Below are 15,062 nucleotides of genomic sequence, written 5' to 3'. Positions count from 1 at the left end.
ATTTTCATTTTCGAGGTAAAAGCATATGATTCTATAGCTCTGTTTTCCTTTAAATTCAAGCACATTAACAATGATTTGTCAAAAATATCAAATTCAAGAACTATACCTCTTCCTTGTAAAATAACTGGCTCCCATTCCATATATAAACACATACACACATACATACACATACACACAAAAACACTTTGTATTTACTATGTTAACTATTACAATAGCTGAATTTGTATCCTAAAGGCATCTGTGTTACATCACCAAGGAGAAGTTCTGAAAAAAAATAATAGGGCTTTTAAAGTTTCAGCCAAACCTTTAAAAATATTAATAAAAATAATAACAGTCATGATTTTGGACAGCTGTAGGTGATTTTTTTCGTGTGATTTAGATTTTTTTTTTATTAAATGAAAGCCCTCTTGGGTCAACAATTAGAATTTATTTTTTATTGTCAATCATAATATTACTTTATGGGAAACATTACTTTGGTATCTTCCTCCATAAGAGGTTATTTGGTATCCAACATGAACGACATAGAACAATGAGGAAAGGGCAGAAAGGAAAGAGGCAACATTCCTCAAAACTCTCACACTCACTGTTGTGCACCTGTGCCACCTTTTGAAGAACCTCAGATGTAACGGTCTAATCAAGATAAATTAATGGCAGAGTGGATAGGCAAAGTGGTCAATACTGTCCAGGTGGGCTGCAACCCTCTAGGTTTGGTTGGGTGTTCCTTCCTTCTGAACCCTGATGAGTCTAAGGGACATTTGAATCTCCTGGATTTTTAAAATACGGACTCTGGGAGCCCAGAAATTGTAATTCAAATGGTCTAGGGCTGCGAAAGTAAGACAAAACCCTGGATATGCTCTACATCAACAGGTGCGAGGGGCACACCTGTCTCACTCTCCATCCTGAACAAGAGGAATGTGGGAGAGAGGGACCTGCAGGAAAACTGTGTATAACCAAATCACCCTGGCTGTCTGGATGACCCAGAAGCACTGGGATGTGAAGCCTGGAACTCAACAATGGAATCTTGTGGTTCACAAAAGACCTTTTCCTGATAGGAAGAATGCCTGCTCAGCTGATGGGAAATAGCTGCGGGGGTGCCGGAAGCCCAAAAGAAGGAAAATTAAGACAAGTAAAAGTTTTGAATGCTACACAAGCAGTATGGATCCTGTTATCCCAAAGGGAGTCCTAACCACATAACATAGTATCAAAACAGGATGGGAGATTGATGGAGTCTCCCCCTGCTGTGGGCTGTGATGCTCCCAGTCAGCCTTCTGCTCCTGGTATGGGAACTGTTTTCACTCTTCCCCAAGGCTAGCTTTCTACATGCCCTTGGCCATAACGCTTTCTAGCTGTGTGATTTGGGACAGAGAATAATAATGGGGTAACTTTATCTGAAGTTAACCCATGTGGCAGTGAATGGCCTTATAAAAATCCACCTCCATGCTGGAGTTATTACTATCTCAGGCATCAGTATTTTTAGTACCTCTTTTATGGGAAACAATGGGGTCTCACCCCAGTCCTCTGGTCTATTCTTGGTTTTCCTAGCAATGCTACCTCAAGTAGAAAGTCACGTTCCAATTCATATTTCAGGCTCTTCCTCATCTCTCACCAGGAATTATTTCCAAAGAGTAAGCACTGACAAGTGATGGATAATTTGCATTTTAACCCTATTCAAATTTGGGGAAATGGCTTAATATGCATGCTAATATTCCATCATTATTCCAATTAAGGAAACTATTATGTTAAAGTGTTTAATCAGGAGAATTAGGGAGAACTCTAGACACCTAAAATTAACCTCTAATAGTCTTGACATTCATTTCACTTAAGTGCAATTTGTCAAGCTATAAGCAACTCCAGCTTATGACTTCTGCTTAGGCACGTGGGGATTCCTGATAAGACCTAAAAGCAATTCATTTCCTAACTAGATTGATGTCTAAAAGAATAAACTTAAAAGGGCCGCAATTTATATACAATCAAATCCCCAAGCAGTCACATTCCAAGGGTTTAAACATCATCATCTTGATCCCCAGTAACAATGCTATTCGCTTCAGAAACAACACAACCACTTCCTCTTTTCTGACCTTCTCTGTTTAATTACTTCCTGTGATTTCTTCTAGGGCTGAGTGTACATACTTCCCAGGAAGGCGGTCTTTCCATATATGACTGGTTTGTCTGGAAGGTGCAGAATGCCAGCTGACCATCAGACAGTACACACACAGTTCTGGGACTTCAACATTTCTTGCTAAGTGATGGCTCTCTTGGGCCTCCTAGCATTATTCACCAAGAACTTTTTTTAAACCGTGAGAGAAGAAATGATTCTTCTAATACATTCTCTTCTATAGTCAAAATGTACCTCAAAGCTGGAAATCCTGACAGGGTTGCAGAAGGGCAGGTGTTTGATAACATCTCTCAGTGTATAAGCACCAATCTTCTTCAACAAACACACTCCAAATGCCAAATATGCGAAGTCACTAGTTTTAAAGTCTGGACAATGAAGATGCAAATCTGGTAGCTGAGAGGTCATTACCAGCACAACCACAAGTAGGTCCTTGCTACTTAGCATCATCTGCCAGTTTCTTAGAAATGCAGAATCTCAGGCCTTACTGAACCAATTTACAAGATTCCACGGGTGATCTATATGCACATTCAAGTTTGAGAAGCACTAATACAGGATCCTCCTCCTGAAATAGCTAGGCTAAAATACAGGTACAGGTGAATACTAGGCTTTGTTAGCCATCTTGCTTACACAGACTTTCCATCAGGGATAAGATAGCCAGTTCTCTTTCCAAAACTATCTATATAGCTGCTGTTATCTCAGTGCAGAAAAGGCCTTCTCTTCCACATGTCATCTCAGTGGGCGCTGGCTCACTACTTGGTAGAGCCGAGCTGGAAAGCAGCGAAGAAATATCACCTCACAGATTTGTGCCATTTACAGGATTTTAAGTGAGTTCTAATTTCATTCACCCAACAGTAGTGTAAATCAAGCTGTACACACACCACCACTTTCTATACGAGAAAACAGGTTCCCCCAGGTTAAAACATAAAATGTAGTTCTACAGACATGGGATCTGAAGTCAATACTTAGCCTCTCAAGCTTTTTCAGCCAACGCGATGCCTGACTGTAGGACATACTCCGCTCATGTGCTCGTACATACGTACCCACCCTAAAAATGAGTTATAGAGCCTGTTAGAGGATTCTGGCAGGGGTGGGCAGCTCTTTTAAAGCTCTAGGTGAAGAGTCCCCCCCACCTCCATGCCCGATCTGCAAACCCCATGCTTCCATTTCAAGCATGCAGCTCTAGGAGGAACCCCACAGGAAGGAGGGAAGAAAAGGGAAACAGCTCTAGTAGTCAGTCTTCAAGATGATGCTGTCCTCATACCCTTAAGGCATCTGAAAGTGCCTGGCACCCTAGAATGTAAGCTCCCTGAGGGCAAAGATGTCCTGAGTCATAGCTCAGGTTCGGTCTGGCAAAGGAGATGCTCAGTATTTGCAGTGCTGAATGGCACACAGTAGGCTCTCAAGGGCTACATACTCCCTTTCCTCTGGCCTCACCCCCACTGCTATTTATTTCATCCAATAAAATATTTTATCCAAGGTTTTGCAATTGGACCCAAATACATTCTAAATTCAAGTTCTTTAGATTCAAAGTCCAGCACACTCCAAATTGACACCTGTAATCTAATATCCCATAATTTTCCTTAGGATAGAAGACATCTAAGACTAGGCGATAAGGACCTCAAAGCTGGCTTCTAAACAGCTGAATCCTGTTCTGAATCCTGTTCTGAATCCTGTTCACACCCAGAGATGGCAACCATTATGCCTTCGGGGCCAGAAGTGAGACATTGAGCCAGTGTACATGAGCCTAGCAGAGCAGGCTTGCTTTGCAATTTTGAGCCTGAGAAAAGTCACAGACTTGATTTAACCTATTAAGCAAAGGAGAGAAATTCAATAACTATATTAAGACTATATTCACACTTACGCAGCTTTAAAAGGCCTGTCAAAATGAGCAAAACTGGGTTGCTGATGAATTAAATTAAAACTCTGGTCCAGTACCACATGTATATTCCTTTGTCCACTTTATTCTTTGGCTAGAAATATAAAATGAAAGCACCAACATGGCCTACAAGTAGACGAAACAAGCCATAAGCCAACTCATTCCCTAGAAGAACTCTCGGCCTCACCCTCCACCCACCAAGACTATGGACTTTTATTTTAGAAACAATTTGAATGCTTTTGGTAATAGGGTTTCTAGACCACAGATCACGAAAAGGGAAAGGGATGGCAAGGCAGTCAAGGATGCTATTATAGGCAGGTACACAGACAATAAGAGAGGAAAAACACTAGGAAAGACATAAAAACAAAAACAATACAAAACAAACAAACAAACAAAAACCCACATAGCCAACTAGGGTCACTGAGTAAAGGAGCCAATGGTTAGCTGGGCATTATTGACTTTATAGTACAAGAAACAAGATACTCTCCTAGAGAAACCTACCAGGGCAGCGTTGGAAAGGCCATATGCAACAGCAGAACATGACTTCTGGATTCTAATTCTCCCACGAACTCCCTGAGAAACCCTGAGCAAGTCACTTGACTCTCCCAGATATAAAGTGAGAATCTCATTTCCTGCCTGAAAAGGTTGCTGTGAGGCTAAAACGAGTTATGTTCTCTGCCCTGTAAATTCTGAAAGTAAACAACACCTTGTTACCTGAAGTGGGACATACAAAAAGAGGATGGGAACCACTGAATTCCCAATTTGTAAGGTGATATGATAAAATACTTTATGTCCGCTATGTCATTTTCCCTTTTTAACAGCCTGTAAGTAGACAGCAGAATGAACCTCATTCACCTTAACCCAGGGCTCAAGATACTGCCAGTATCCCTTAGTCAGTAAGGGGCAGAGGCAGGATCTGACCCCAAAGCCCATATCCACTACCTTCATGGTAGCCTCCCCTTTGGTAGGAAAAAGCAACCTCATGAGTCTTTTTGGATGTAGGTAGAGTATGAATAACAGTTTAAAATTTTATATAAGGTAAAGTTATTTTTCAATTAATGAATATTTATTTCAGCCAACAGATAAATGATTACAGAAAAACTACTATTTGCTCAACATTTGGCATAAGGGCCAATAAGCCATTCTTTTCACAGCTAGAAGGGGAGACAGGCCAAGTTTCTCTAAGCATTGTGCCCTATTCTAAGTTAGGGTGGGATGCAAAGATAAAATAAACAGCACTTATCTGAAAAATCAGGCAGAGCTAAAAGAATGCAATGAGAAAAAGACATAAGAGGAATAAATATTGAAAATGAAAAGACAAAGATATCATTACCATATGAACAATTTAAAAACTTAACCTGACAATTAAGTTTTAAGCATTTATGAATGGACCACAGGGAATATATCTCAGAATGAAAACAACCCAGCTTTGAAAAAAAATCATTAATTCAGTACACTGAGGAGCTAAAGGCATACATTTTAGAATTTGCCCGTATTTCGTCTAATCTCTTCAATCGTAAGAGCTAAATCCTGGGGTGAAGTCAAAATCCATTTCTTCTTCTCTAGTGCAAATAAACATAGAAATTTTGTTTTTGAATATTCAACTGTACTTTGAGAGAAGCATAAATAATATTTTATAAAGTATTAAAAATGTAAGCACAGTTTGGTATCACGTGTGCAACAAGCCACATGTGAACATATTTTTGATAAAGGTTACCTGAGAAAGGGAAATGAATAATATAAAACAGTTGTTACTCAATTTAGTGAACTTCTATGGCAGTCAATATCCTGGCCTGACTTCCTCTCATAATGTGGGCCACATGTCAAGTTGTGATACAATCCTTTATGCCTATTCAGGGAAAGTGTACAGAGAACACACTGCTCCACAGTACAGTGTGTGTGTGAGTGCAAAATATCACTATTGTTTCAAAGGCACTAAAAGCCCTGGAAAATGCTGGAAAAGCATCACTGAAGTTCTAGTTTAAATACTGATTAAAAAGAAACATTTACAAGAATAAACAACCAAGTTTATCAATATGATGGGGTCTTTAAAAAAAAAAAAAATCAGCCAAATTTACTTAAGATAAAACAAGCCAAAACAAACAACCACATGCACACAAAACTTCCTGCTCTGCCTCTATTACCATCTTGCTCAATTTCTGAGGATTCTGCTGTTAAACTGTGTATTTGTGTTCAACCTGGTAATATAGGAACTATGCCAATATTGGAGTTCATCGGCACAGCTGTCTCCAACTTCCAGTGTTCAGATTTCATCAGAATCCTGCAGCTACTACAAATTATTAATACTGTGATTTCTGCAGAGATTCTCCTGCAGAGGCAGAAATACAGGCTCTAACTTGTTGAGCTCAAGATCTTCCACATCCCAGTTCCCACAACAGTGACTGGAAATCAAAATGGTTTTGAGGTGTCAATCACAGATCAACCACCACCAGATAGCTCTGTGCCCAATTTCCACAAAACACACCAAGGAGTGACTTCATGCAAACATAATGAGTTTCTCAGAGCAAGGCTTATATACATCCTAAGTTAAACAAATGCAACAACTGTCATTATTGGGTTAGTCAGCAGGGGCCAAATAGCATTTTTAAATAATTAAATCCATTATTTTACTTAAGACATTTATTAAGTAAACACAATGTGTGCGGTCAACAGCTAGAAAACTAGACAGTAAAGAGTGAACCCTGAACTCAAAAAGCTCCTATTTTGTTCCAGAATCTAGCTGGGTAGTATCCCAACTCTAAATGGTGATAATTGCCATATGGTGTGGGAAAAAATACTATAATGAGAAATCGCTTTTGGTTTGGATGGGGGGGGTGGGTGTCAAAGAACGCCTCCTCACACAAGGAGTGGCTCAGAGCTGGCTGGGGGGAATGAGCAGAACTTCATCTACTGGAGAAGAAAAAGAAGGAAGAGGATAATTCCAGAATGAAGAGTTAAGCTCTGTTGAGGCCAATAGTTTTTGGTGTTTGTACTTCGTTCACTTTTAATATTTTGTATTGGTTATACGAACAGAAAAGCAGAAGGCACAAGCTATAGCCAGAAAGGAGGCAGCGTTTGCTAGCAATCCCAAAGAAACAAAGCCAGATGATCATCAGCAGATGGAGGTCTAGTCCAGGCCAGTAACCTAACCAGCCGTGCAACTTGCAGTAGACACCGAACTTTATACAATGACAGGTCTGGCTTACGAGATGGATAAGTTCCTTCCCAGTTTTTTGTTTTGTCTTGCTTTCGAGATTTTATGATGAACAGACCAAGATTCCAGTTCTCGGTGATTTTAACATTTAAGGCATATACTCGTGTAGAACAAAACATACCTGCTTTTTAAGGCCAACACAAAGAGAACAGATCAATAATTGCTATATCAGGTTCAATTTCCACACCTGTTATTTCAGTGAATTTACATGTGACATTCCAAAAATAATCAAATGCACCTCTCCCATTATCTAAAGGTGTACCACAGATTCTCAAGCCCAAATTCATTTAAATTCACTTTAATTCGGTATGTGCCTCACAGCTTTTTCAGAGAAGTGACGTGGAAAAAATTATGGCAAAAACAGATTGCCACCAAATCAGAGGAATTATGGATGGCATGACTGGCAGAAACTATGTGGCCTCTGAAGTAAGGATGACTAAAGCTGGTCGCCTGCTCCCCTTCTGAGGCAGCACCTCACAGCCCTTAAGAGCACAGACTCCTTCCTGAACCAAGCTGCCGGGGGTTCAAATCCCAGTTCCCTCAGCTACTAACAGTATGGCCTTAGGCAAATTACTTACCCTCTCTGTGCCTCGGTTTCACCATCCACAAATGGGAATAATAATACCACCTCTTTCATAGGGCTGTTGAGTAAAGTGCTATAAAAACATCTGCTGTTTGGAGCAAGTAACTTTACTTCACCTTCCCCATCAGTTAAATGGGGGTAACACCTCCTCACAGGATTATCTGAAAATGAACCAGTTAAGCCTGTGAGAAATCTATCCTGGTGTCCTGCAAAGAGCCACGCTACACACCATGTTACGCTTGGCACTATACTGTAACCTTTACATTACATAGCTCTTATTTAACTTTCACATCATAAAATAGGTAGAATTTATTTCCATGTTATTCACACAGATGAAACCAGGGTTAGATACACTACTTGCCTACATCATAAAGGAAGCAAATGGCTAAGCCTCAAGTTGTAAGCATATGTTAGAGATGCATTTAACATGGGGTACTTGATTGGACCCTAGCTGAAATAACTAGTTACAGAAGACAATTTTCAGACAATTAAAACTGAGTGTTAAAGACATCAGGGGATTATTCTTAATTTTGTAAAGTGTGATAGTGGTATTGTGGTTTCACAGACAGTATTCTTATCTTTGGAGAAGCAAGCTCAAGTATTTAAGGGTAAGAGTCTCGATGTCTGTAATTTTCTTTGAAATGGTTCTGCAAAAACATTTACATCTTTTTTTTTTTAGAAATGGGAAACTTTTCAAAATCAGGAAAAATATGACAGAGGACAAAGCTGCAAATCCATTCTCAGCAAGAAGGGTGTTGCAGAGAAGAGTTCACAAGAGGAACGAAATAGAAAGGTGAATGATGTCCTGGATGTCTCCTGAATTACTGCCCATTTCCAAATGGTTTATTTTGACTGCAAATTTCCAAACCAGTCACAGCCCTGATAAAATGCTTTAAAGGCTTAAAGTCCAAATAATTAAAAAAAAAAAAAAGAAAATTCCACTCTTATGCATTTAAAAAACACTTTCAATAGCTTGTTGTTGCTCTTTACTTTTCTAAATTAAAAAAAAAAAAAAGTAGAATTGTAATCTAACATGCATTTCTACCTGGAGTGGGATCAAAGGAGAGGTCAGTGTATTTTCCATATGGAAGCTGTCTTTTAGGACCATCAATGAGAAAAGTAGACAAGTTTTCTTGAATTATAATGTGTTTATTAGAAGAGTTTTAAGTTGAGATGGGAAAGAAAATGAGAAGACAAAACAGTTTTTGCATTAGGTGCAATTTTACCACTTCTATTGCATTCTGCTACTAAATGTAATGTACTTAAATATCTGAACTGTCTAAAAAAACTTTATGTGGACTATCAAGAAAACAAGAAAATCTATTTTGGCACCTAATGTACAATTATATCTCCCCTAAGTCTCCAATTTGATGTCACTAATTCTCTTTTATACCCTATCTGGAAGAAGCCCTGTCTGCTTTCAAAACGTATTTGAGGAACCTCAAACATAAAACCATTAGAAGAGAAAATAGAAGACCAAAATTCATAGAGGGGAAGGGGTAAATAAGTCTAGCAAAAACCTAGGTTAATATGGCTACCGTAATCATTAATTTTTAGCTCTCAGCTTCCAGAGATGGCAAACAACAACCACAAAAGCACCCCCAGCAGGCTCTGAAACTCAGGGAGAAACCTCCCCAGCACTCACATTTAAAAAGAATTTTTCAGATAGGTCATTACATAAGAACGTTGGATAATATAATGGTCAATGTCTACAATAACAATTTATAGCCCTTGCAGCTGCTTTTTTTGCTTGGGCATTTATGTCTCATGCCAAGGTCATGACATTAAAAGCAACCCTGAAAAGGCCAATTCTTTAGTGGACTAAGGCACCAAGGCTTTCTGATACTCTAACTGACAGCAGAACCTGCCCTCAAATATCCATTGTCTCAACTGGGCTTCTGACAGCATTGAAGGCAGCCGGTTTATTTCCATGCTGAACGCGCTCCGAGAACCTGGAATTAGAGATATTATTTCTCCGCATCCCAGACAGAATCCTTTTGATTTGGATACCTGATGAGACAGTAGGCAAGGGTGACTGCTGCCCTGAAAAGGGAAACACCCGGCCTGTACTCACAATGGATGGAGCCAAGGAACCCTCATGTAGCGTTCTCAACCAGACTCCAAGAATCCCCAGCCCCAGCAGACAGCAACTGTCCCTCACTGCTACTTGTGTATGGGGTTACAATCTAGGACCGATAAAATATCTGCCAGGCCCAGTAGCATATTCCTTCCGTCCATATTTTAGCCCTAAAAGGGCAACTTTTTTTTTCATATTACATTTTAAGACAGTATATGAAGGTAAAGCAAAATATCTGAAATAGGCCAGCAGATGCGGCGGGGCTGCTGCGACACGAATACCAGGAGGGATCTTCTCCAAAGACCGGTCGGTGTCCGGGCAGACCAGGGGTTACTGCAGTTAAAGCTCCCTGGGGCCCCATAGGAAGGAAATTCCCTTTTCCAAACACCAATCCTCCAGCGTGGCAACAGCAAACACCATGGGATAATGGGAAGTTAAAAAAAAAAAAAAAAAAGGTGAGTAAATTTCTTGGATTAAAGTGTAACATTCTGTCACCTGCGGCAGGAGACGTCTCCTGCTAGCCTCTCTGTCGCCCAGCACTGAGTCACTTCCCCTCTCTGTACTCCTCTAGTGTCAACGCTCGCCAGGGGCAAAAGAACCGCGGCCTCCACACCCTTCACAGACACGCGCGGGGCCTCCCTCCAGGCGCGCGTCCCAGCGGCTGCAGACCTGCTCCTTGCGCCCAAGCGGGCGCCGCCGCTACCTTGGCTAATGGCAGCACTGAATGAAAGGAGCCGAGGCAAGCTCCGGATTTATGAATGTGCAGGGGAGGAGGGGAGGGATATCATGTGACAATAAAGGAGAGTGTCTTATTCACAAAAAAAAAAAAAAAAAAAAAAAAAAAGTGGCTGGTGGCGGGCACAGCCACTGAGCAGCAGCAGCGGCCGCCTCGCGGTTACAGTTCCGACCCCAGGCCGAAGACCTGAGGCACCCGGTCGGGCGTCCCTGCTCCCATAGCACCGCGATTGGAAAAGCCTCCGGCGGGGGAGGGAGAAGCCAGACCGGACCCCGCGACCGCGAGGCTGGTGGGAACTGCACCTTGGCCCGCCCGCCCTGGCGAAAAGCTCCGGTTCTGCGAGGGCTGCGGGTCTGCTCTGGAGACCCCCGGGCGGAGCGCCCCAAGCATTGTTCCCCTCGGGCCCGCACTTCTCGTGCGCGCGCACACACGCTCACACACACATATACACACGCACACGCCGGCAGCGCGCTGCCCCGCACGCTCCCGCCCCCGCTGCACACGCTTGGGATCCGACCCCCACCCCAGGACCTGCCCCGACTCTGCGGGGCGCGTGTCCCGGGTCCACAAGCGCGTGCACACACTCACATGGGCCGCGGGACCCCTCGGGCGGCTCCAGCACGCCGGCCCACGCGGGGATCGCGGCACAAGCCGACCCTCGCGCAGACGGTGCCAGTCCACCCCTAGCTCCGCCGTATTTTTTATGAATGAAAATGTGGTATGCAAATGAGAGCGATTCAAGAAAACGAAATGGCGGAGCCTGAGTCCCAGTGGGCTCCCCAAGGGACCGCGGGACAAACAGCGGCGTAGAAGAGTCACAAAGTCACCCTATAAAATCCCACCGACCCGGGGAAGCCGGAGCGGGGGTGTCAGGTCTTCCGCTGACACCGCGGAGGATACGGGTTGGAGGGGACTTGTGAGTCCCCGGGGAGGCTACGGGGACCGCCTCGAGGTCACCGGCGCGCCCTTGGTCCCTGCAGCCGCCCCAAGCCCGCCGACCCAGGGCGCGCCCCCGATGGCCCGCGGCAGTGTTCGTCCCCTCCCCACTTCCACAAGCGAGGACATCTCGTGCCCCAAGGCCCACGGGCCAGCGGGGCGCTGCAAGGCACGCTAAGTTCACCCCACAAGCGTCCTCACCCGCATCCTCAGCCGCGGCTACCCAAGATACCCGCCGGGCACCATCGTCCCACTTCACGGCCAAACTTACTCGTCCGGGTGTGTTTCTTCGGTCATTTTCTTGTTCACCTAGACGCCTGTCCCGCCGCGAGCAGCTTTGCTCCCTTCATCTTCCTGTCAGCTCACCCCCCTTCTTCACATCTCCGGAGATCGCCTGATGGGGGGGGGGCGGCTAGAGATGAAGGGGGCGTCGCAGGCAGAAGGGGAAGAAGGGAGACTGTAGCGCGGGTGGGTGTTTGAAAGTAGGGGTGCAAACTGAGGAGGAGTGAGCGCCGCAGCGAGGAGGGGCGCCGCGGAGGGGCGAGGCAGGCGGGATCTCTGGGGGGCTGGGGAGCGGGCGGAGAGAGAGAGATTTGGACTGGGGACGACGGTGGAGGAGAGGAGGCGAAAAACAATCGCGCCTCGGAGCTGCGAGGACTGCTGAGAGGAGGAGGAGAGGGGCCGGCTGCGGTGGAGGCTCGGTCACGGGTCGCCCCTGTGGCGCTGAGCCAATCACGGTTCCGGGGAGCAGTCGGCGGCCGGGGGAGGTGCGCCCGGGAGGCGGTGCAGGGCGCCCAGTCGGAGCCCCATCTCTCGACTCCGCCGATTTACTCCATATTGGATTCTCACCGCCGCCAACAGGAGGAGGAAGTGGGGCGGAAGCGATGACGTCTTCCCAGCGGCCAGAGGTGGTGGAGTGCAAAAAGCTTCCTACTTGTGACCGAAAAAAAAAAAAAGAAGAAGAAGAAAAAAAAAGAAAACTTTGTCCCGCCTACTGAGCATGCCCGGCTTCCTTTCCCCGCTCCCTCCTGGCTTGCACTCCCGGAGGGGACCGCGGAGCCGAGTTGTTTGCGCCGCTTCTGTTTGGCTCCAAATCCTCCTCGATCAAGGCTCCGGGTTTTAGGAAGCCCGAGAGGCGGCAGGAGGCGGGAGCGGGGACTCACACACATCTGGCTCCTGTTTTGTCCCCTCCCTTCTTCCAAACCCAAGAATCAAATGGGGAGGAGGAAGAGAGAGCTGGGGCAGAGGAGGGGAGGGAGTTAAACGGCAGGAAGAGTGCTGGGTCTCTGATGACCATCTACGCTCCACGGTGGGGTGTGGGGTGGGGGTGGGGGTGGGGGTGGGAGTGGGAGGGGCGCAGGTGCCCGGGGCTGGCCTCTCCACCCGGACCAGAAAGGGAGGGAAGGGAGGTGGGGGTGGATAGTCTTTGCCAAGGTTCTGAATGGCAGAGGCTTTTCAGTTTCACCTGAATCTTGTGATCTTTTTTGTCTTGGCAGGGGAAGGGACATTTTGAAGGAACCATTATTTGTGCATTAAAAAATGAACGGGAAATCCAACAGCCCGAAAACGTCTCTATTTCAAAAGAAATTGTAGAGTTTCTCTATTATGCTGGTGGAGGATGGCCCTTGTATCTAGACCCTTGAAAACTATTGTTACTGGGCAAGGGGTTGCCAGCACGCATGGGCTTTCCAGATTGGGAACTCGCTCCTTGCCCTTCATCCTTGCACAGCCCTTCCTGACTGTGTCTCCCTTAGTCTGCCTGCCCTTCCGTTCCTCACCACCACCACCACCACCCCCTTTGTCTTTAAATAATTTTTCCTGCTTTGGCTTGGTACCTGCCAAAGATACTCTGGGTGAGCCCATGTTCTCCAAGGGAGCACTGTCTGGGTGATAGGCAGGGATGGTTTTGAGGGCATGCAATATGTGCCCCAACCTTGGTTTAACCCTCTGCTGACACAGTCTTGAAATTCTTAATAATTTTTGGACAGGGAGCCATGCATTTTCATTTTGCACTAGCTCCCACAGATTACTTAGCTGTTACTGGAAATGGGCATTTCCTCCTGGGTCCCTGCTGGGGAATAAAGCCAACAGTCCCTGCCCTTCCTACTCTCCAACCATAGTAGACTTTTCCAGCCTCCTGAATGTGCCCAGAGAAGATCCATAGAAATATTAAATAGCAACCATTAATCAAATTAAGAGAAGATTAAATATCTGCTTTGAATATAGTGCACCTAAGGGTATATACATTTGGAGAGTCACAAATGTTCCAGAGATGATAAGGGTTTCACCTTGAGTCAAAGAAAAACTAGTGGTTTACCATAGGCTTCGTGTTTATCACAATCATGATCTTTGTGGACAAAGATTGAGGTTTACCCACCTTTGATGCCGGCTGTCCATGATGTGGAGTGCTGAGAAGTGCACTGGACAGGGAGCAGAACACCTGAGTTTTTGGTTTTCTCCTAGCAGTACTGAGACCCTGAGTAAGGCATTTAGCAATTCTTCGGTTTCTTTATAAAACCAGATAACAAGGCCTAGCTTGTCTTTCCCAGTTGTTGAGGCCATTGAGAGTCTATGAGAAAGCATTAAAAAACTCAAGATCCCATTGTTCTCTGAAACCCCTTAAGGCCGAGATATCTCTTGGTTCTCACCCTTGGCCATTGTTGCTTTTCTCCTAGAGTGCTGAAAGAGATCCCACTCCCAGTCATTCCTGAACTTTAGGAACACAAACATTCAGTACATGTCTAAATTATCTACCCAATGGGCATCTCTTTGGCTCCACCCTCCAGTTTCAGAATGCCCAAATGGCAGGTGAGGGGATCATTAATTTCTGCACATAGGTAGGTGCTATAAGCATGCTGAATTGGTGTCATCACCACTCACTCATCCAGCCCTGAAAGCGCTGATCTTCCCACTCTCTCCCCCTTTCAAAACTCTGATTCCCTACTAATAACAATGAATGACTGTCTTAGCCCATGGACAAGGCAACTCAAGGAGCAATGAAATGTATTCTAAGAAATGCCCAAGATCTCTTGGGGCAAACCCTAGCTGGGCCATCTTGGACAGTTTCTTTGGTTCACTGAGCCTCCGGTTCAGCATTGTAGTGTGGGGATAATACATCATAGGGTTGCTGGGAAGATTAAATGAGTCAGTACAGTGAAAGTATTATTTTAAAAACACTGCAGAAATTAGATTCCTGGTAGCCGTTTCCTTTCACTAGCTGTTGAACTACCAAATGCTTCCCCCCACTCCCTCTTCCTCAATTGGTATTCATGTTCTTCTAAATAAAGCCTGCCAGTTCTCATCTGCTTTCTTCAGGACGGAAACACAGCCTTCTGATGGAAACGTTCCTAGCAGGTTACTTCTTGATCCTCCCCATCAATTACTAACTGGTTTGAGGCGAGTCTGCTTCCTGTGTCTCATAGAATAAACGGGGAATCCCATGGAGATATCGGGCGAATAACTCAAATATGTTTCTTGACCTGAAGACCAGGAGAAATCAGAATCCATTGGATTTTTACCGGAGT

The 15,062-nt window shown here is 44.7% G+C and overlaps 1 protein-coding gene across 1 annotated transcript in view; it reads right to left on the bottom strand.

The window, feature by feature from the left end:
- Nucleotides 1-12,468, bottom strand: part of SPRED2 (sprouty related EVH1 domain containing 2) — a 122,405-nt gene extending 109,937 nt beyond the window's left edge. Inside the window, exon 1 of the mRNA XM_037806845.1 lies at nt 11,810-12,468. Coding sequence (XP_037662773.1) covers nt 11,810-11,835 — 26 coding nt within the window. The 5' untranslated portion in view covers nt 11,836-12,468. The remainder of the gene's footprint in view (nt 1-11,809) is intronic.
- Nucleotides 12,469-15,062: the final 2,594 nt, after the last annotated feature.

This window comes from Choloepus didactylus, chromosome 17, assembly GCF_015220235.1.
Source record: "Choloepus didactylus isolate mChoDid1 chromosome 17, mChoDid1.pri, whole genome shotgun sequence".
NCBI classification, from domain to species: domain Eukaryota; kingdom Metazoa; phylum Chordata; class Mammalia; order Pilosa; family Megalonychidae; genus Choloepus; species Choloepus didactylus.
The sequence above is the reverse complement of the archived record's forward strand: the minus strand, read 5'-3'. Positions and strand labels throughout refer to the sequence as shown.